The 22,780-nt window shown below is 49.8% G+C and overlaps 1 protein-coding gene across 1 annotated transcript in view; it reads left to right on the top strand.

Moving 5' to 3' along the window:
- PIWIL2 (piwi like RNA-mediated gene silencing 2) overlaps nt 1-22,780 on the top strand; it is a 448,551-nt gene that overhangs the window by 102,677 nt on the left and 323,094 nt on the right. Inside the window, 4 exon segments of the mRNA XM_029603804.1 lie at nt 249-319; nt 322-358; nt 16,043-16,160; nt 16,413-16,537. Coding sequence (XP_029459664.1) covers nt 249-319; nt 322-358; nt 16,043-16,160; nt 16,413-16,537 — 351 coding nt within the window.

The raw sequence follows: 22,780 nt of genomic DNA, 5'->3' as shown, positions 1-22,780 counted from the left end.
TCTGGCATCTGGGAAAAAGCCTTATTTGGTTCCAGTATCTTTTGTTGTAAAACTTTGAGATGAGAGCCGGCCAGCCACAGGTCAGGTCTGATGGACATGTAAAGAGACACCTTTGCATGGTATCAGGTAGTCCCAAGTTTCCTGCTGGGAATGTGTAATAATCTACGCTTTTTACTGGGCAAACTTAGGAATGCATGAGAGAAAAATTAAAGACTTCTTTATCTCTGCTTCCTAATTTTTTCTTCTAGAGAGCCGTTGTTGAAGCAGGGATCTAAAGGCAAACCTGTTGCATTAGGGCTGAACATCATCAAGATACACTGTCAAATGATGCTGTCTACCAGTACCATGTGACCTTCAGGTAACACGTCACGCTACTACCATCCTCCTCATCAGTCCTGGTAACCCTCACAATCAGCTGGGTTTTCAGGTTATTTTTAATAAACATGCATGATGTAAATTTACATACATTCGTAACCCAGCATATGCACATTTATCTTGTGCATATTCAGTGTGGATACCCTGAAAACCCAACTGGGTGTAGGGTTAAAAGGACAGCTTTTGGAAGCCCCAGTCTATAAAAGTCAGCATTGTGCCCAATTGCCATAACTAGACTATTGGAGCAGATCCTGACTGTAGCCCTTGGATAGTCAGGGCATCAGTTTACACTCGGAACTTTTGGAACAACCACTGGATGATGTAATCAAGTTGTAAATTGGGGTTCCCTGTATGTACCCGGATCAGTCCAGACTCCTGGGCTTTGCCTTCCCTCCAGCAGATGGAGACAGAGAAAGCTTTGACTGACTCTGCCCTATATCCTGAGGTGCCACCTGCAGTCCGTCAGTATTTCTCTGTCTCCAACAGATGGTAGAGGTGCAAAATCCTGCAGTCTGTGGTAGTTTGCCTTGGAAAAAAAAAGTAGGCTGTTAGTGTTAGTCTAGGGCTGATAGGTCAGGACTGGCTCTTTAAAAAAAAAAAAAAAAAGGTAAAAGCGAGGCTAAAAGCTTCAGCCGCTATTTCACTGCCTCCCAGGGGGTTGTTAGGTTCTGAGGGGACCATCCCCCCTGGTTCTCGAGGCCGCTGGAGTTGGAGACGTTGAGGACCCTGCATCCACTCCTGGCTGGGGTGATACCGGGGAGCCCGGCTCACTCACCTTATTCGGCAAAGGACCCGCGGAGCAGCTAAGTATAAGAAAAAAAAAAAAGTTAAGTTTCACATGGCACTTTGCCGCAAAGGCAGTGTTCAACTGGAGCTGGCATTACCTCTGTGGGGGGGGGAGGGACTGGGAGATTTTCAGCCAGTGAGGCAGACATTTCTTTCTTTCCCTTGCCGCGCCATTTTGCTGATGCCGCGTGGTGCGGCCTGCTGCACGTGTGGGGACGCGCACGCGCGGGTGTCCCAAGATGGTCTTTGCTCTGCGTGCCTCCCTAGAGAAGAGGGCACTTCAAACGGTGCCGTGAAGGTGGTGATTCGGCCGGCCCGCGCCTCAGGAAGGAATCTGCACCTCAGCTCTTCTCCTCTGGACCCGTTCCTGCTAAGCGCAGGAACGGAAGCCATCTTAGGTACTTTTCACGCCGTGACGCAGCTGGCGATGCAGGGAGGGTCAGATCCCCCTCCCTTGTCTCCGCAGCAGGCAGCCCCTGGGGGGGGGGGGGGGGGGCGGGCAGCGTGCCGTGGGTAGAAATGGCTGACATCGGGGAGGACAGCCTCGAGGAGGCCTCAGACTCCTCCTCCTCCTCCTCCTCCTCATCATCCTTTTCAGCGGATTTTATTAGATTCCTACATAAGGCCTATAAATCGCAGAAGGTGCATAAGAGACGCCCGTGGGGAATTTCCGCCCTGGGGCCCATGTATCCAAGCGTTTGAGGCAAGACTCCGGCCCGCGAGTAAAGCGTCCCCTGCGGTCTGGGGCGGTCCACTCTCAGGAGGATACTACCTTGGAGGACTCCGATCAGAACGAGCGTGGTCCCCGGGACAAGCCCTCTCCAGGGGCAGATCTCGGGGGTGATCCCGGTCAGGAAGGCTGTCCTACTCTTCACGTGGCGGACGGGGATGATCCCAAGGTGGTTCGTCTTTTTCGGAGGGATGAGCTTAGTCCTCTTATTCCAGCGATTTTGGTGGAATTGGGCATTAAAGCCCCACAGAAGGACTCCTGGATGGGAGATATAGATCCCGTGATGGTGGGTCTCAGGGGTCCGAATACGTCTTTTCCCTTCTATCTTTCTGTCACCGACCTCCTGTTCCATGAATGGGACACCCCGGATTTGGGCCTGAAGGTCAGTAAAGCGATGGACAAGCTGTACCGTTGCCAGAAGAAGCTTTGGAGGTCTTGAAGCTCCCAAAGGTAGATGCCACTGTGTCTGCGGTAACAAAGATGACTACTATTCTAGTGACAGGAGCCACGGCCCTTAAGGATCTTCAGGACCGCAATTTGGAAGTGCAGCTTAAACTGATCTTTGAGGTGTCCGCCCTGGGAGCGCAGGCTGCCATGTGCAGCAGCTTTGCCCTGTGAGCAGGTCTTCGTTGGGTACAGTCCTTACAAAGCAATCTGGCACTCTCGGAGGAAGAGGTGGTGTAGGCAGAACACTTAGAGGCTGCAGTGACCTACAGCACAGATGCTTTGCATGACCTCCTGTGGACTTCGGCTCGATCCATGGTGTCGGCGGTTTCGGCCCGTAGACTCCTTTGGTTGAGAAACTGGTCGGCTGATGTATCCTCTAAGGCAGTGGTTCTCAACCTTTTTTCTGTCGGGACACACCTGACAGATGGTTCTCACATGCGTGACACACTGACCCATGATCGTCACAGGGCTAGATGTAAAAGTACAGTTTGCATCCACGGGAAACCCCCATGACCCACAATAATGGATGTAAAGCAAAATTATGACATTCCCCATACAACTCACACTACAAAAAAGATATTCTGGTTCTGGTGTCATCTCAGTAACAGCAACTCAAACTCCTTCTACTTCCAGGCTCAATAGCCCTACTTATGAAAAGACAGCAGTTTACCACCAATGCATGTCCTCTTGAGAAAACACAACAAATAAGACTGATAAAACGCTTACATGCTAGTAAAATATCTCGGTAACAGACACAGAACCGACCTAACATACTCCCAGGATCTGTAGTAATGCACATAAACTAATCCACACACAGTTACACCTGTATTATGGAATACACTCAAAACAGGAGCAACCCTATCTATGAAAAGGCAACACTACAAATATTAAATCAGGCCCTAAAAACCAATACACCTCTTATTAGGAAAACAGAACTAGCAAGCAGCTATAGATCCCCACACAGAAATAATTGTAAAATTATACTAATAAGCAGAATAAATGTTTCACAACAACTATGAACAGAATAACATCCAACAATTAAAAACTCATAAAAACTATTAAAAATTCTCCAAACACCAATAAAATATTTAAAAAAAAGCAGACACATCACATAATATTAAATAATTAAAATGGCAGTCAATCAAGAAAAATAAACTTAAAAAGCCACCTTTACTTACCCCCTCCAGCAGCTCTCCTACTCCTCTTCCATGCAGGCTGTAGCTCACACCAGAAGCAGCAGTAGTGGCTAAGCTCTATACTCATGGTCCTCTTCCTTAGGGCCCATGTCTCTCACACACACACACCATACCAGTCATGCCCCCATGACCAGTTTCTGTATCTCACATACCAATCATCTCCCAAACAGTCTTTGACAAACACACCAGTCACCTTCCTGAACAGTTTCTCTCATGCCATACACACACACAGGCTTCCCACTCTCGTGTTCCACTTACATATATGGGCTTCTCACTCTCATAATCACTTTCTCTTTCTCACACACACTCACCAGTCTCTCACTCCCATGCTTGTTCTCTCCATGTGCACGGGCTTCTCATTCCCTGAATCACATTCTCTCTCTCTCACATTCACATACACACCAGTCACACCGTCACCTTACCAAATAGTCTCTCTCTCATACATGCACACACACACACAGGCTTCCCACTCCCATGCTCTCTCTCATATAATCAGGCTTCTCACTCCCATGCTTTCTTTCACATATACCCCTACAACACCAGGTTTCTTACTCCCATGCTTTCTCACATACCCAGATTTCTCACTTCCATGCTTTTCTCTCTTTCTCTCACACACACACACACACACACACACACACACACACACATCAGTCACATCCCTGACTGTCTCACACTCTCACATACACATCAGTCATCTCCTTGAGCAGTCACTTTCATTGTCTCTCACATATACACATACATCAGCTCTCTGACCAGTTTCTCTCAATCACACACATGCTCTCGATCAATACATTCTCTCACTTACACACTGGCTGGCTCGCTGGCTGCTTCTCTCTCTCTCACTCTCTTCCTCTCCCCCCCTCCAGCACATATGGTAGCTGCAGCAGCCTCCTGCTCCCGCCCCCGCAGGCCAAGAAAGAAGAATCCTATCGGCCGCGGGAGGCTCAAGCTGCTGTCTCCTTTCCCGATTACCGGCTGCTTCGATTGCTCGGAGGCTGATGCTGCTGCCGCTGCTGCTACTTTATCACGCGGCACGGCTCTTTCTCCTTCCCGCGCACCGCACTGTGTATCACTTCCTGTTCCGGGTCACGGGGCGGGGGGCAGGCGCGGGAAGAAGAAAAGGCCAGCCACAGGTGCCACAGCTTCTTTTAGCACTGCTGCCATTCCCACTGGGCTTGAACGTGCTGATAGCCCGGCGGCAACGGCAGCAGGGAAGAAAGAGCAGTGGGAGAGACCGGGAGCACGCGACACATGAGCTGGTGCTTGGCGACACACTGGTGTGTCGCGACACACCGGTTGAGAACCGCTGCTCTAAGGCACAGCTTGGGTCTCTGCCCTTTAAAGGGTAAGCTACTATTTGGAAAGGACTTGGAAGATATGAAACAGTCCTTAAGAGAGAACAAAGTACATAAGCTACCGGAGGATTGACCCAGAGCTCGTAGCTCATTTTCCTCACGTGCCCGCTTTCAATCAAATCGAAGAATGCGCTCTTCTCGGCCCTCTGGCCCTCCTGCAAGGCAATCTTCGGGCTGGCAGCAGTCTTGGTCTCAGTCCTTTCGTGGACGTCGTTTTGGAAGACTGGGGAGCCCCCAAGCAGCAGGGGGAGTTAAATCTGCCCAATGAAACGAGACCGGTCCATTTCCCGATTCTGGTGGTAGGAGACAGGCTGTCTCTGTTCTACGGGGAATGGACCAAGTGGACGTCAGACCAGTGGGTCCTTCAGGTGATAAGTCAAGGTTACGCATTAGATTTTGTTCATCGATTATGAGATCAGTTTTTCTTCTCTCCGTGTTCCTTCTAAGAAAAGCGTCACGCAGTACGGGACATGCTGCAGTGTCTGAGCGATCTCGGGGCCATCATACCAGTTCCTCGACCAGAACAGCAAAGGGGTCGTTACTCAATTTACTTCGTTGTGCCAAAAAAGGAGGGGACGTTGCGGCCCATTCTAGACCTCAAAAGTCAACCGCTGTCTCCGAATCCCCAAGTTTCGCATGGAGACCCTCAGGTCTGTCATTGCCTCGGTGCACAAGGGGGAGTTTCTTACATCCCTGGACTTGACCAAGGCATACTTTCACATTGGCATCCACCCCGATCACCAGATGTTCCTGAGATTCTGCATCCTGGGATGCCAATTTCAGTTTCGAGCTCTCCCAGTCGTGGTAGCAGAGCAACTCAGGAAGGAAGGTCTTTTAGTCCATCCGTATCTGGTCGACTGGCTGATTCGGGCGAAGACTGAGTCTCTTTACCGCTCAATGGATCACAGAGTCCTCTCTCTCTCTTGCAGTCCCTAGGTTAGGTGATCAACTTCAACAAGAGCCACCTGGCTCCCACCCAGTCGTTGGAGTTCCTAGGAGCCCTGTTTGACACCCGTCAGGGGAGGGTATTTCTTCCCGAACACCTCCTTCTCAAGCTTCAAGGACAAGTTCAAGATTTGTTGTCCAATCATACTCCGAGTATGGGATTATTTGCAGGTCCTCTGCTCGATGACATCCACTCTGGAGTTGGTTCCATGGGCCTTTGTTCATATGAGACCACTACAGTCCGCATTGCTTTCCCGCTGGAACCCGGTTTCCAAACAGTTTCATCTTCCCCTTCCCCTTACGGATGCGGCTCGGTCCAGTCTGGATTGGTGGTTACTGGTGGACAATTTGCGACGTGGAGTACCTCTGGAAGTCCCCAATTGTACGGTGGTCACCACGGATGCCAGTCTTTCAGGCTGGGGAGCAGTTTGTCAGAAGACATCGGTCCAAGGGCAATGGTCCAGGCAAGAGGCCCAGTGGTCGATCAATCGACTGGAGACCAGGGCTATACAATTGGCGTTGCTGGCTCTTCAGCCCCTCCTACAGGGAAAGTCGGTACAAGTTCTCTCTGACAATGCGACCATGGTGGCTTATATCAAAAACCAGGGAGGAACCAAGAGTCAGCCAGTGGCCCAGGAGGCACAGCAGCTGATAATCTGGGCAGAGCAACATCTAGTCAACATAGCAGCCTCTCACATCGCCGGGGTCGACAATGTTCAAGCCGACTTTCTCAGTTGTCATTGCCTTGACCCCGGAGAGTGGGAGTTTTGCGAAGAGGCCTTTCAGCAGATATGCAACAGGTGGTCCAGCCCGGCGGTGGACCTTATTGCAACCTGTCAAAATTCCAAGGCCCCCTCGGTTTTTCAGTCGAAGGCAAGAAGGGGAGCGGAAGGAGTGGATGCCCTAGCGGTTCTCTGGCCGAAGGACGTTCTTCGCTACGTGTTTCCGCCCTAGCATCTCATTTATTTATTTATTTATTTGATGAGTTTTATATACCATCATTCGGTAAAGCCATCATAACTGTTTACAAAAGCTCAGAATGCAGGATTTTTAACAATTGAGCAAAAAGGGGTAATAGGAAGTATATTAAACAAAGGAGAGATATTCAATTGCAAAGAAATTAACTGGCATTTGCACTACAGGTTGCACTAAGGGGTGCACAAAGGTGGTGGGTGGGCTGCCAGTTCGAGGCAAAGTACTGAGGTGGATAGAGGCTCACCAGGTGGAAGCTGTTCTAGTGCTGCAGGAGTGGCCACGACGTCCGTGGTTTGCGGATTTGGTCAGTCTGGTGGTGGACGGCCCCTTACGGTTTCGGGATCTGCCATACCTTCTCTGTCAGGGTCCTGTTTGTTTAGAAGAGGTGGAGCGATTTTATCTAGTGGCATGGCTTTTGAGAGGCTCTGGCTAAAGAACAAGAGTTTTTCAAATGCGGTAGTGGCTATTCTTCTGCGTTCGCATAAGCCCTCCACGTCCCTGGCGTATGTCAGGGTGTGGAGTGTTTTTGGGTCTTGGTGTGTTAACCACCAGTTAGATCCTATGCGGGCTTCGGTGTCCAATATTTTGTCTTTTTTTGCAAGCCAGCTTGGCTAAAGGATTGTCCTGCAGTTCCTTAGGGGTGCAGGTAGCAGCTCTTGGTTGTTTTTGGGGTAAGTTGCATGGCGTGTCATTAGCGGCACATCTGGATGTAGCGTGATTTCTCCGGGGAGCAAAGGATTTGCTTCCTCCATTCAGGAACCCTTGTCCTTCTTGAAGTTTGAACTTGGTGCTCAAGGCCCTGTGCGTCGCGCCCTTTGAACCTCTCAAGAGGGTGACTTTGAAGGATCTTACGTTGAAAGCGATCTTTCTCATAGCTATTTTTTCTGCATGCAGAATAGCAGAGCTTCAGGCCTTATCCTGCAGGGAACCCTTTCTAAGGATTACTGATGCAGGAGTTACCTTGAGAACTGTGCCTTCCTTTCTACCAAAGGTGGTTTCCTCTCCATTTGAATCAGTCAGTGAAGCTTCCGGCTTTTTCTGGTTTGGACCGTTCAGAGCTCTCTTCTAGGGACCTCAGAAAGTTAGATGTGTGTCGCGTTATGTTGCGTTATCTGTAGGTCACCAACAGTTTCCATATGTCAGATCATTTGTTTGTACTATGGAGTGGTCCCAGAAGATGGCATAAGGCGTCCCGAGCCACGATTGCTCGGTGGTTGAAAGAGGCCACTGGGTCAGCCTATCTTCTCGCTGGTCGGGCGCTCCCGGTCGGCTTGAGGGCTCATTCTACTTGTTCGCAAGCGACGACGTGGGCTGAGTGTCAACATATTTCTCCACAGGAGATTTGTAGTGCTGCGACTTGGAAGACGTTACATACTTTTGCTCGTCATTACCGATTGGATGTCCATGCTCGGCTGCCTTTGGAGAAGGTGTTCTCCGAGCGGGAATCTCAGGGTCCCACCCTGAGTAAAACAGCTCTGTTACATCCCAGGAGTCTGGACTGATCTGGGTACATACAGGGAAAGGAAAATAGGTTCTTACCTGCTAATTTTCGTTCCTGTAGTACCACGGATCAGTCCAGAGTCCTGCCCATTTCTGCTTAGAGGTTACAGAGACTCCGCTCATTTACTGTGTTTGGTGTGCAATCTGCAGATAAGTGCTTACTGTTTCCAATGTTTTTCTTACGTTTTCAGATGTACTCATGGGTTCTGCTTCCACTTGGGGTTCGTGAGTTGGAAGGATTCATTCCTAACACAGGTGGACTGTGGTCCCAATGAAGTTTGGTTAGCTAGTTCAGTTTGTTTCTGGCGTTCTGCTTTGATATTGATTAATACTGACAGACTGCAGGTGGCACTTCAGGATATAGAGCAGAGTCAGTCAAAGCTTTCTCTGTCTCCATCTGCTGGAGGGGAGGCAAAACCCCAGAGTCTGGACTGATCCGTGGTACTACAGGAACAAAAATTAGCAGGTAAGAACCAATTTTCATTTTGGCACAGTGATTGAGAGAGCCTCACTGGGTTTTACCTCCCTGCCAGCAGATGGAGACAGAGAAAGTTTCACTGATACTGTACATAACCCAGTGTGCCATCTGCAGTCCCCCAGTATTTCTCTGATTCCAGCAGATGGTAGATGGTGTAAAACCTGCAATCTGAAAAGAGAGAGAGAAAAAAAGATTAAAAGTCAAGAAAATTTCTGGATCCTTCCAGGTGGTTGTGAAGGTGGTTCTGAGAGCTTGGTCCGGAGGTCCGTGGGATGGACATCTGGTGGTCCAGATCCCTCATTCCCCACAAGACAGTGGTGGAGCTTTCTGGCAGTTCTGCACTGCAAGCCCAGTGGAACAGGGTCGTATCCCTTTTATATGGTTTATCCTGGGCTTGGTTGCTAAAGTTTGGCGAAAGGAGACTGATATAACCAGTGGTCTGGCTCTTTTTTGATCTGCTATGCAACCTGTGCTCCTGGAATAGCAACCTCTGCACTGAAGGAAAGTATTGGTTTCAATGTATCTTTATTTGTTCTCAGAGAGTTTAAAAAAATAAGGAACTTGTTAGAGGAATCTGTGCAGCATTGGGCTTCCAGGAGAGGGGGATCTACTTTAGTAGCTTGGGGAGCTCAGTGATGGGGTTTTTCAGCAGCTTCTCTGCCTGTGGGAGGAGACTGGGTGTTGACTCCGTGGCACTGAGGCACTGTTCCCCTGCTTCCCATTGAAGTGCTGGTGGTGCCATGGGTGCGGGGAAGAACAGCGTCCGTGTGCGGCATGGCATTCAGGGGTCTGCATTGAACATGACTGCACTGGGTAGAACAAGCCTCACGGGTGACGCGGTCTAGTATTGAGGCTTTCCCCATCTGCGTGGAAATGGTGGCCATTTTCGATTCCCTAGCAGCATCGGTGGGAGAGACAGGGGAATTCTCTCCTCAGCTATCGCCAGCGGTTCCCTGTCCTGCAAAGGTGCAGAGAGGCACTTGCACTGAGGAGTCGTCTCTGGTTCTGATAGAGGTCTTCTGCCAGTTTTAATTTGCTTATGCATAAAGCTTGTTTAGCAGAACAAGCAACGGGGGATGCTGGCTGTGTGCCTCCATCTCCATGGATTCTTGGCCAGTCTCAGGAGGCCTGAACTGGTGAGAAGCTCTTCAGGCATTTGATGATTTTCGGTGCCAGATTTTGAATGGATCCGGGCCTAACACACTGAATGTGCAGGCAGGCTTTACTTAGCTGCGGGTTAGGCCGTGGCAGCGATTCTTTTCCCATGTGCTTAGGCATGTGCATGCACTCACAGTATGGCTGTTGCATGCGTGACCACCTGTGCGCATAAGGCTGCGGCCTAGATTTGAGCATGTATGTCTGCGACCTGGAGCACGTATTTGTGCAAGTACTTGAGCACATATTTGCGTAGGTAATTGCGTGTGTAAGGCCATGACCTAAATTGGAGCGTGTATTTGCACAGGTGCTTGGGCACATACGACCATGACCTATATGAGTGCGTATTTGCACATGTACTTGTGCATGTATGATCACGACCTAGTCTTGCACTCATCCTAGAAGGGTGTACAAGTACGCCTGAGTGGCATTGTTGTGCGTGCAGGAGGCCGCCTACAGCCGAAGTTCAGGAGAGCTAGGCACTGGGGACAAACAGGTCCATGTACCTTGCTATCGGAGAGACTTGCTATCTGATAGCAATTCAATCCTCACTCTCTCTCTGTTTGTGTCAGTGCTATTTAGATACTCAAAACAATTTTTATTTTTTTATAATTTAATGTTTATTGGATGAAGTCCACAGCATACAACAATAACATGTCATCAATTCTATAACAACCAATGTATTGAAAACGTTATTGCATAAACATGTAATCTAACAATAAACTGTCTACATATGACAACTATATGGTATGTTGAATTATTTTCTCCCCTCCCATGATCCCTAGTCCCACTCCCTGCCCACTACTACAGCTCAGCTCATTGAATGCCAAGTAGAATTATACAATTCAAAGAAAAACTGTGGTTGCAAATATATCCACAATCATACAGCTAGGGCTGGTTGGGTAAGTGAAGAATGAAGGGATATGAAATTAGAATATCAGAACTTAAGCAGAACTAACATGTAGCCATGCAGCCTCTTGGCAAGACCGAAAGAAGAAACAAATAATAAGAGACAAATATAAATTCAAATTCAGATCACAATTAGATTTGCTCCCTCTAGATCCCCTCAACCTAGATTGAGTAAAGCAAAGTGAGAGAAGTATAACGTAGACCCTTTAGACTTGCACTGTAAGTATCAAAGCAATTTGACCACTACATCTTTTTCTCATGTTGGGAAATCCCCTCGGCCTATGGTGTGTCTGGAAGGGAGTGGAGTGGGAGGAGAGGCAACGGTCAGTTCTCCTACTTCCTTGTTCCTAAGGGCAGAAGCTTCCCTGAGAGAGAGAGAGGTCGGAGAGAGCAAGGTTGAGACTCTGGGCTCTGATATTGATCCATCTTTCTTCTCCTGGATGGAATGTTTCCAGGGCCTGCAGACCTTTTTGCAGCAGCACCCAGTGGAGGCGAATGACCCTACTATGTAGGGATTGTGTGCTCAGCCTCCCATTTGTCAGTCACGCCAGGCAAATGCCGAAGGGAGGCTGTTCCTGGTAATGTTCAAGGGGATGTGGATTATGAGACATCAGAGGATTCCGATGGGGGATTGGCTTTCTCATCTCTAGAAGAAGGAGAAATTGCATATAATTGAGTGCCGCTTCGGACTTTGCTCAGATTTTTTCTTTTTTTCAGAGAGATGTCTGTTGGCTCAGACCTTGAACACGGTTAGTGTGGCCAGGGGTCAATTTTAAGTTAATTTTCCCCCTATATCCAATTCAAGAGATATTGGATTTAAAGAAGGTAAATGCGGCTCTCAAGGTTCCCCATTTCCGCACGGAAACTCTGATGTCCAACTCGGAAGTCTGTCATAAGGCGGAACGTAAGAACATATGAAATTGCCATGCGGGGTCAGACCAAGGGTCCATCAAGCCCAGCATCCTGTTTCCAACAGAGGCCAAACCAGGTCACAAGAACCTGGCAAGTACCCAAGTACAGGTGTATCAGGATCCCATCCTCTCAACTCTGCTGCCACCACCACCATAACCTTGGAAAAGGTTCTGGGCATGATGGCCAAACCAAAAGATAGTGCTTGAAACTTGACGCCCCAAAACTGCAAAATGCAGAAACCATTGATACTCTATCTGGATGGGAATATGCAAGTATGTCTCGGATAAAATCAGAGACACATCAAACTCCCGACTGTACTGCCATTATCACTGAGCACAAGGTTTCCATGCGAAAATGAGTCACATGCACATGACAGTTGAACCCTTTGAGATCCAGGATGGGGCGAAAAAAGCCCTCCTTCTTGGACTCAATGAAATAAATGGAATCTGTATTTTCTTGAGACGTGGGCACTGGAACCACAGCCCACAGACTAAGGAGTCTCGAGTATCTTCTGCGGAGAGTTGCAGGGACACACCATGAGCACTGCAAAACTCCAGCGCATAGCCATCTCAAATCACCTCCAGAACCCACTGGATAAAAGAAACAACCCCCATCTCCTGTTCTCAGGGGTGGGCAGCTCCACTGCCTGAACCTGTGCCTCATCTGGGCTGCCTGGGACAAAAGGATAGAGACCTAATCAAAGGTTCGAGCCCTCTGAAAGACCGCTCCTCTGTAGGGTTGAAACTATTTGGATCCCCTAGTACAACCTCTAATGCTGAAAGACGAGGGTTTGTTTTTTTTTTAATCCTCTGGCAACTGAGGAACCTGGGACTCACCTCACTTTGGCTCTCTCACTTTCACAGAGGCGTATCTGCACATAGCCATCAGATTGGAGTACCAGAGATTCTTGAGATTCATGGTCCTTAGGGAACATTTTCAGTTTTCAGCCTTTCCCTTCAGCTGGCAACAACTTCACGTTCCTTCACCAAGGTGATGGTGGGGACGGCCGCATAGCAAAAGGTGAGGGTGTGTTGGTGCATCCATGTTTGGATGACTGGCTCATTCATGCAAAATCAGAGGACCTCTGTCGACAATCAGTACAAAAAGTACTGATGCACTTGAAGTCTCTAGGATGGGTGGTGAACCTAGCAATCAGCCATTTAGTCCTCTTTCAAACTCTGGAGTATCTGGGATCTGAGTTCGACACAATGGTGAGAGAGTGTTTCTCATGGAGGAAGATTGCTGAAATTGCAGAGTCAGATTAAGCTTCTGCTAGAGCTTTTGATGCCTAGGCTCTGAGGCTATTTGCAGGTCTGGGTTCTGTAGTATCAACATTGGAATAAATTGGGCATTCAGACATATATGGCCTCTGCAGGGTGCTCTTCTCTCCCGATGGAATCCAATATTGGAAGAATTTCATCTTCTCTTCCGTTAGAGGAGGAAGTCACGGTCAGTCTTTCTTGGTGGCTTACTCGCACCATTCTGGAGTGTGGTGCAGAATTTGATGTTCCAAATTGGGTAATAGTCACCACCAAGGCAAAGTGGATGGAGGGCGGTTTGGCAAGATTAGTTGGTGCAGGGCTAGTGGTCAAAACAGGAGGCCTTATGCCAGTCTCTGTCAGTCGGTTAGAGACAAGAACTGTTCATTTCTCATTCTTGCCTATCTGACAAGGTTACATGGCCATCCAGTATGGATCCTATAAGACAATGCAATGACTGCGGCCTACATCAATTGTCAAGGCAGAACCAAAAATCAGGCAGTGGCTTGAGAGGCCTGGGAATTGATTCTGTGGGCAGAGCAGAACTTGGAGCGGCTGGCAGCATCTCACATTGCCGGAGTGAACAACATTCAGGCAGATTTTCTCAGCTGGAGAAAGTTAGACCCCAGGGAATGGGAGCTGTCAGAGGCAGCGATGTGTCTCACTCATAGAAGATGGGGGTGTCCCGACTAAAGGAACACCAAGGCATTGCGGTTTTACAGCCGCTGAACAGAGCATGGTACAGAAGGAACCTGAGCTCTGGTGCTGCCATAAACTTGAAGGATTCTTCTTTGTCTTCCTTCGTTGGCCTCTGGTGGACAAGGGATTACGGTGAATAGAGAAATATCCGGGTAATGTGATCCTGGTAGATCGAGTGGCCACATTGACAATGCTTCCCAGATCTGATCAACATGACCATAGATGGCTCCCTGAGGTTTGGACAACAGTTGACTCTTTTTTTTTTTTCCCACCAGGGCCCAATATTTTTAGGTCAGTGGCTCACTTCTGTCTCACAGCTTCGCTTCTGAGAGGAAACGACTGAAATGGAGGAGAGATATTCCGAATCGGTTATTTTCACCTTATTGCAGGCTAGGTGACCTTTTACATCCTTAATGTATGTGCAATTTTGGAGGATCTTCGAGTCCTGATCTGCTGTTGACGGAGTGCAGCCTCAGCCTGTTCAGGCTAAGGTGTCTTGTATTTTGGCTTTTCCTCAGTAATATTCTGGTGAAGGGACTGGCCTTTAACTCTCTGAGAGTCCAGGTAGCGACATTGGGTTGTCTTTGGGGTAAGTTGCAAGGGTATCCTCTGTCTACACATCCGGATGTCATACGGTTCCTTTGGGGAACTAAGAATTTGCATCCTCAGATGCAGAACATTTGTCTGTTTTGGAATCTGAATCTAGTCCTTAAGAGGATTGTGTGAGGCTCTGTTTGAACCACTAAAAAGAGCTACAGTTAAGTGGGTTTTTTTTATGGCTATTTGATCAGCCAGAAGAATTTTGGAGCTTCAGGTGCTGTCAAGTCGAGATCCCTTCCTACACATATTTTATGTATGGTACCTTCTTTTCTGCCTGAGGAAGTCTCTGCATTCCATCTTACAGTGGATTTTCCAGCTTTTGTAGATTTGGATTCCTCTATGCCTCATGCGGGGGAGCCTAGGCTCTTAGATGGGAGGCGTGCATTATTGAGGTATCTAAAGGTCACTTTTGATTTCTGTAGATCGGATCACCTCTTTGTAGATCAGATCACCTCTTTGTACTGTGGAGTTGTTCAAAGAAGAGGCAAGCAAGGCACCTAAGTCTACAATTGTGTGGTGGCTGAAGAAAAATCGAGTCTGCTTTTGTTTCTAAAGGGTGCCTGCTGCCGGGGAGTGTAGGGGTGCACTCAACACATTCTCAGGTGACTTCTTGGGCTATGTCACAACAGGTGTCTCCACATGAAGTTTGCTGGGTGGCTACTCGGAAGTCATTGTACACATTTTCTAGTCATTGCTTGGATGTCAGGGCTCCGGCTTCCATGTGCTTTGGAGAGATTGTGCTATGAGCAGAACTCTCCAGGTCCCACCTGAGTTATGGGGAGCTTAGGTACATCTCAGGAGCCTGGACTGATCTGGGTACATACAGGGAAAGGAATATTGGTTCTTACCTGCTAATTTTTGTTCCTATAGTACCACAGATCAGTCCTGAGACCCACCCATTTACTTGTTTGGGGGGGGGGGCCGGAGGAGAGTCCGCCGCTCATAGTGTTGCTTTGTATATAGTGCGGAGTTGTTTGAGGTTTTCAATGCTGATCGCTTATGTTAAATTTGGGAAATGAGTTTTCCATTCTCTTTTTGGGCAACTTCGCTTTCTTCCGGCTCGTTGGGAAGAAGGGAGTTTGCTTAGAAGTTTGCTTAGAAATTTATGGTTGTTGCTGTCATCTTGGCTTTATTTATTTATTTGTTTAAAATTTCTATACCGCATATCGAAAATTTCTATATGGCTTGGGTACAGTTCCGTACTGAGGAACTGCAGGTGGCACACTGGGTTATGTACAGTGTGAGTGAAACTTTCTCTGTCTCCATCTGCTGATAGGGAGGCAAAACCCAGGTGTCCAGACTGATCTGTGATATTTCAGCAACAAAAATTAGGTAAGAACTAATTTTCCTTTCCCAGCTTCCTCCTTGAATGAGAAGCAGATGAGCACAGATAAAAACTAGATGGTTCAAAATAGCTTGAATTCAGTAACTACAGTAAAATTCTGGCCCCTATAGGTTTTGCTTCTTAAAAGACCTTAACCTGCCTGAAGAATTACTCTTCTCTCAGGATATACAGTACTGCATCCTAAGATGGAGAACTGTGTTGTCTTCTCAACACCAGATAGCAGCATGTACTTAAAATAATGGAGGTTAGACTTGTTTTCCCTAAGTGCCCATGCTGAGTTTTGTTTTGTGATGGATTCACAGCTCATAGTGTAACAGTGCAGTGTTGGAGGGGAAATTGACAATTCTGATTCTCATTGCACTTTTTTGTCCTGCAGCCCTAATGTGGAATGCAAGAGCATGAGGTTTGGAATGGTGAAAGAACACAGGTCTGTGACTGGTGATGTCACTGCCTTTGATGGATCGATCCTCTACCTCCCAATCAAGCTAGAGCAGGTAAATCCCTCCATCTCCCCTCTCCAGTCTTCTTCCACAAAATAGCATTAGTATAATGCAGTGCCTGCAGTCTTTCCTGTCCTTATAGCAGGCAAGAGTGCCTCCCTTCCCTAAGTAGAAGGGTAATATAGTTGGGGGTCTTTCCTTGTCAGTACTGCCGATAAGTGTACTCCAGGATGAAGCAGGAGAATGTAGTGCCAGGGATATCTCCTGTGAGACTGTCTAGCTGATCTTCTTTTCCTTATCTTCCAGGTTGTTAATTTGAAGAGTCAACGAAGGACTGATGGGGCTGACATCAGTATTAAGATTCAGATGACCAAGGTCCTAGAGCCCAGCTCTGACCTGTGCATTCCCTTCTATAATGTTGTGTTAAGGAGGTAATGAGACACAAGGCTTTGCTGTCCTCTGATCTGTGTATTTCCCCCTTTGTCTTAGTGTGATAAGGTAACATTGATGCTCTTTTATAACATGTAGTAAGGTAATATTAGATTCCAGTGCTAATCTCTGCATCTCATTCAGTGTTATATCAAGGAATAACTTAATCCAGTTTTAATCTAGGGTGTGCATATCAATTATTTTATACTTTTTGGGGTTGCATTTTAGTTGATAATGATGTTGAGTGTTTTCCGCCTCATCCTGTTACACCAGTCTAGATGCGTAGGTTTATGCCACTCTGTCAGCAGATGGAAAGAACAACTTTTCCAGTGATGAAATAATCAGTATTAGTGCTGGTACAGCACAGTGAGTTGCCAGTATTCTTTGTTTCCAGCAGATGATGCAGAATGGTTGGTGCAGCAGGATATCAGGCTCCCAAGGTTAGCTCAGCCCTTCTTAGGTTGAGACAGGTCTAATGACGCTCCCAGGGCTTGTCAGATTTCAGACCAATACATCCAAAAATCCTCCTCCCACACTCCCTCAGTGCCAAAGGTACCAACCAGAATTCACCTCCCCCCGTCCCACAGACTCAAAAGCTATCCCTCTCATCAGCCCACTGAACACCAGCAGCCGTTGAGAGATCTCAGTCCCCAGAACCTGCCGAAACACCACTGCAATAAGCCAAAAACAAAGAAGCTGCCTGTTTCCTGTATGTACCGGATCAGTCCAGACTCCTGGGTTTTGCCTCTGCACCAGCAGATGGAGACAGAGCCAAACTTTTCAGACTCCGCATATATACCAGGGTGCCACCCACAGCCTGCCAGTATAACTCTGTCTCCAGCAGACGGCGGGGTTCTTAACCCACAGTCTATACTTATCCAAATTGGGTGTTAGTGTATGGGGAGTAAGGGCTAGGGGGAGTAAGGGCTATGGGGAGTAAGCTAGGCTTTGTCTCTTACCTTTTCTCTTTATAGTAAAGTTATATTAAAAAAAAAAAAAAAAAGGTCAATTTATTCTTTTAGCAGGTTGTCAGTGGATCGGGCCTGAGCCTCCCGGGGGGGGGGGTTGCTAGGTCCCGAGGGGGCCATTCCCCCCTGGTTGTTAGGCTGCTGTGGCCTAGGGTCGAGGACTCTGCAGGTGAGAACCGGCCCAGCCAGGGTGATACCGGGGAGCCCGGTTCACTCACCCCAACCAGGCCGCTTCAGCACTCGCCGGGGGACAGCGTCGTTTGTAAGTCTTGCTCTGTGTCTCACGGCGGCGCTCTGGCGGCTTTGTTTTTCTTTCCCTCCGGTCCTGTTTCTTCACCCTCCAAGGACTGCTTTTTTCTTTTTGTAGGCAACAGCCGGCAGCGCGGTCTGACCCGCGATGCCACGTGGCGCGGCCTGCGGGTCGGCACGCACACGGCTGTCTAAGGATGGGCTGTGCTCATCCTGCATCCCTGGTGACGAAGGGACATTGGGAGTCGCGCGCGCGGGGGGGGGGTGGTGGTCGTCAGGCGGAGCGCTATGATGGTCGCGGTCGGAGCCCTCCCAGCGCATCTGCCCAAACGGCTTCAGTCAGGTGCGGCAAAAGCTGCCATTTTGGCGCCGGCTTCTCCGGCAGCCCTGATCACTTCGCTGCCGTCGAGGGGGAGCAGGAACGCGCTGCCCTCCCTCTCTCCACAACGGCCGGTCCCAGGGCCGGCTTCCCCCGCAGGCCCCTCGGGGGATGGAGCAGGGGACGTCACGGGAACAGAGTCGGATGTCTCCTGCTCCTCCTTCTCATCAGAATTTATATCGGCCATGCATAGGGCTTTTAAGGCCCGCAAGCGCCCCTCAGCGTCGCAAGGGAAACAGAGGGGTCACACCCTGCGGATGCGGGACACTCTCGACGGGGGCCATGGCAGGACCTCCACGAGCGAAGAGGTCTCTGAGGGCCCTTCCCCCACAGGAGGATTTGGATTCATCGGAGAACACGTCGGACCATGAGGATTTGGAGGGCCCGTCCCCACCCCCGAAGGGGGTAGAGGGAGACTGGACCACGTCACCAGGGATGAAGAGGCAGAGTCTGACTTCGGAGGGCGATGATCCCAGGGTAATCCGTCTCTTCCGTAGAGACGAACTGGGACCCTCTCATTCCCGCAATCCTGGAGGAGTTAGGGATCACCACTCCTCCAGAAGAGTCTAGACTCGGTTCCATGGATCCGGTGTTGTTGGGCCTGAGTGGTCCCCCTACCACTTTTCCCTTCCATTTCTCAGCTATGAATTTGCTGTTTCGGGAATGAGACACCCCGGACTTGGGGTTGAAAGTCACGAAGGCTATGGATAAGCTTTACCGATTGCCGGAGGACGCCTTGGAAGTTCTGCGGGTCCCTAAGGTGGACGCAACAGTTTCCGCGGTCACGAAGCGAACTACCACTCCGGTCACAGGCACCATGGCTTTGAAGGATCTCCAGGATCGGAAGTTAGAGATTCAGTTGAAGAAGATCTTCGAGGTCTCAGCCCTAGGGGCCTGGGCGGCAATTTGTAGTAATTTCGCGCTCAGAGCCGGTCTACGCTGGGTTCAACTGCTCCTGGCCAATGAGGGCCTTTCGGAAGAGGAAGCTCGACAGGCCGGACGCCTGGAGGCAGTAGTGGCCTATAGTGAGGATGCCTTGTATGACCTTCTTCGAACTTCTGCGCGCTCCATGATTTCGGCCGTCTCGGCGAGGCGGCTTCTGTGGTTGCGGAACTGGTCTGCGGACGGAGCATCCAAGTCCCGGCTGGGCTCCTTACCCTTTTAAGGGTAAACTGTTATTTGGGAAGTAGTTGAACGATATGATTCAGCTACTGGGGGAGAATAAGGGGTATCGACTTCCAGAGAGGACAGAGCACGCCCTAGGTGCTCCTCTAGGTCTCATTTCCGAGGAAATCGGAGGGCCCGTACCTCGCGCCCGAGTACTCCTTCCTCCTCCTCCTCTTCCTTTTGTTCGGGGGGGACGGGACGTCAGCAGACTCAGTCCTTTCGGGGCAGGCGTTTTGGCAGGCCTGGTTCCTCCCAGTCCTCTGCCGGTATTAAGTCCACACAATGATGTCCGGCCGGACCATTCCTCGGTACCCAGGGTAGGGGGCAGATTGTCTCTCTTCTACGAGGAATGGACCAGGATCACGTCGGATCAATGGGTACTCTCGGTAATAAAACACGGCTACGCCTTAGATTTTGCACCCCAGCCCCCTCCACGATTTTTCCCGTCGCCTTGCGGAAACGCAGACATGCGCCGAGCGGTCCAACAGACCTTGGAACGGTTGCTCGACCTGGGAGCAATTGTGCCGGTCCCACATCAGGAACAACGAGGAGGACATTACTCCATTTATTTTGTCGTTCCAAAGAAGGAAGGGGCCTTCCGGCCCATTCTAGATCTCCAGTGCGTCAACAGATGTCTGTGGATTCCTCGCTTTCGCATGGAGGCGTTGCGGTCCGTCATAGCGTCAGTGCGTCCGGGGGAATTCCTGGCGTCTCTCGATCTCACGGAAGCATATCTTCACATTGGGATCAGGGAGAATCTCCAGAGGCATCTCTGGTTCTACATCTTGGGGAAGCACGATCAGTTCCAAGCCCTGCCCTTCGGTCTGGCTACAGCTCCCAGAACCTTCACCAAAATCATGGTGGTCGTGGCGGCGCAGCTTCGGCAGGAAGGATTGCTGGTACACCCGTACTTGGACAACTGGTTGAGTCGGTCAGCGATCACTCAGGTACTTCAGCTGTTGCGTTCCCTAGGCTGGGTGGTGAACATCATGAAGAGTCATCTCATTCCCTCTCAGTCACTAGTGTTTTTGGGAGCGTTGTTAGACACTCGCCGAGGGGCAGTCTTCCTCTCGTTGGAGCGTTGCCGCAAATTGAAGGGACAGGTTCGGTCCTTACTCCTGAAACAACCGCCGACTGTTTGGGATTATCTACAGATGATAGGTTCCATAGCGTCAACGCTGGACCTGGTGCCCTGGTCTTTCACGCACATGCGACCCTTGCAGTCCGCATTTCCTGGCGTGTAGCCAGATGGACTCAGAACGAATGGGTATAGTATCCGCGTGCTAGCAGTTGGAGACGGATCTGACGTCAGCACGGGTGTATATATACCCCCACAGGAAGCGTAGCAACTTAGTAATTTCCGTCTCCAAAGCAGTTTGGAGAGCCTGCACGCTCGCTGAGCGTGTTTTCCAAATCTACTTTCTATTTTCTACTTTCTACTTCTTTCAACTTCTACAACATCGAGCCCCGCACTCCTGCGGTGATACCTTAAGGTCCCTCCCCCAGTAGAGTTTCCCGGGGTGATTTCTGTGATCCCCGGAGGTTTAAGTCCTCGGTCCGGTGGCCGAATCGCGGCAGGGACATAGCCCCCGGGCGAGGTTCAGGTGAGGCATACGAGGCGCCTCGGTCCCGGCGTGGACGAGGCAGCGGGTGCATATCCTCAAACGCGGCGGTGAAGGTACTTGTCCTCTCCCCCCGCAGCCGGAGACCGCCCGGGTTCCAACCGGGAAGCGCCGACGATCAGGTAAGGCGTACATCTCTTATTTCTGGTCTCCGAGGAACAGAGGATCGGCGGCGTGGTACGCCGTGGAGGGCGCCATTTTGTGGGCCTGGTTCAGGTATTGAGCGCCCGTAATAGGCGCAGGTCTATGACTAAGCACATATTATATTCCATTGGCCTTATTGCTGAGAGCATATTGAATACCATTAAGCGTGTATTGCTAACCGCATATTGCTGAGAGCCTGTTGAATGCCACTGAGCGTGTATTGCTAACCGCTTATTGCTGAGAGCCTGTGGAATGCCACTGAGCGTGTATTGCTAACCGCTTATTGCTGAGAGCCTGTGGAATGCCACTGAGCGTGTATTGCTAACCGCTTATTGCTGAGAGCCTATTGAATGCCATTGAGCGTGTATTGCTAACCGCATATTGCTGAGAGCCTATTGCATACCATTGAGCGTGTTTTGCTAACCGCATATTGCTGAGCGCATATGGCATACCATTGAGCGGGTATTGCTAACCGCATATTGCTGAGAACATATTGCATACAATTGAGCTGTATTCAGGGCCGCCTATTGCTGAGAATATATTGCATATTATTGTTAAGCGCCTGTTCTATTAAGCGTATATAACTGCCGCATATTCTTATTATTGTGCGCCTGTTGTATTAAGCGTATCTTGCTGCCGCATATTATTATGCGCCTGTTATATTAAGCGTATATTGCTGCCGCATATTATTGTGCGCCTGTTCTACTAAGCGTATATTGCTGCCGCATATTATTGTGCGCCTGTTCTATTAAGCGTATATTGCTGCCGCAGATTATTGTGCGCCTGTTGTATTAAGCTCATATTGCTGCCGCATAGCATTAAGCGCATACTTTTCAATGGAACAGAACGCCTCAGCGGGGGCGCCTCCTGCCTCCAGCATTAAAGCCCTCGGCCTCTGCTCTGCATGCCAGCTTCGAGCCACGCACAGTGATGAGCCAGACTCCCTATATGCCCAATGTGAGGAGGCCGTGGGACCCTCGGGCCAGGACCAGTCTCAGCCACGATTTACTGACAGTTCCCCAGGGGCTACCCCGGATTTAGTGGGCAGTCTCGACCAATCGGGAATCCCGGGGGATCTTGTACCCCGGCGATTAGAGGCTGCTTCAATCTCCTGGGTGGATCTCTTTAAGGGGATTCATGCCTTTGTACAGATGCAAACGGCTTCCCGTCCAGGCCCTGCGGTTCCGGCTGTTCCTGTTGTTCCTGCGGTTTCTGCGGTTCCTGCGGTGGCGGCGGCTGCTGCGGTGGCGGCTCCTGCGGAACCTGTTCCTGGACCCTCACGCCCTTATCGTGAGCGGGACCTCCCGCCGCTGGACAGCCCAGATCAGTCAGACCAGGAGTTTTCACCGGATGAGTCCGAACTCCCAGACGAGGGGGAACTTCCCCCAGGGATTGAGCCATACAGAACCATGAGGCGGTTCTTCCCTAAGGAGGATCTCTCCAACCTGGTGTCTCAGTGTCTGGCGGAGTTGGATATTACGGGTCCTAGCGCTACGGTACCCTCTGCGCAGAACCCCCTGCTGGAAGGCCTTCGTCCTACAGCCCGCCATTTTCCATTCTTGCAAGCAGCACAACAACTGATAGATTTAGAATGGGCGGCACCAGCGGCTGCCTTCAAAGGGGGCCGGGCCCTGATGGGCATGTACCCATTGGCTATCCAGGACCTGCTGGCGTGCCCTCAGGTGGACGCCTTGATTAGCGCTGTGGTCAAGCGCA

Source organism: Rhinatrema bivittatum, chromosome 5 (genome assembly GCF_901001135.1).
Source record: "Rhinatrema bivittatum chromosome 5, aRhiBiv1.1, whole genome shotgun sequence".
Lineage (NCBI taxonomy): Eukaryota > Metazoa > Chordata > Amphibia > Gymnophiona > Rhinatrematidae > Rhinatrema > Rhinatrema bivittatum.
The sequence above is the reverse complement of the archived record's forward strand: the minus strand, read 5'-3'. Positions and strand labels throughout refer to the sequence as shown.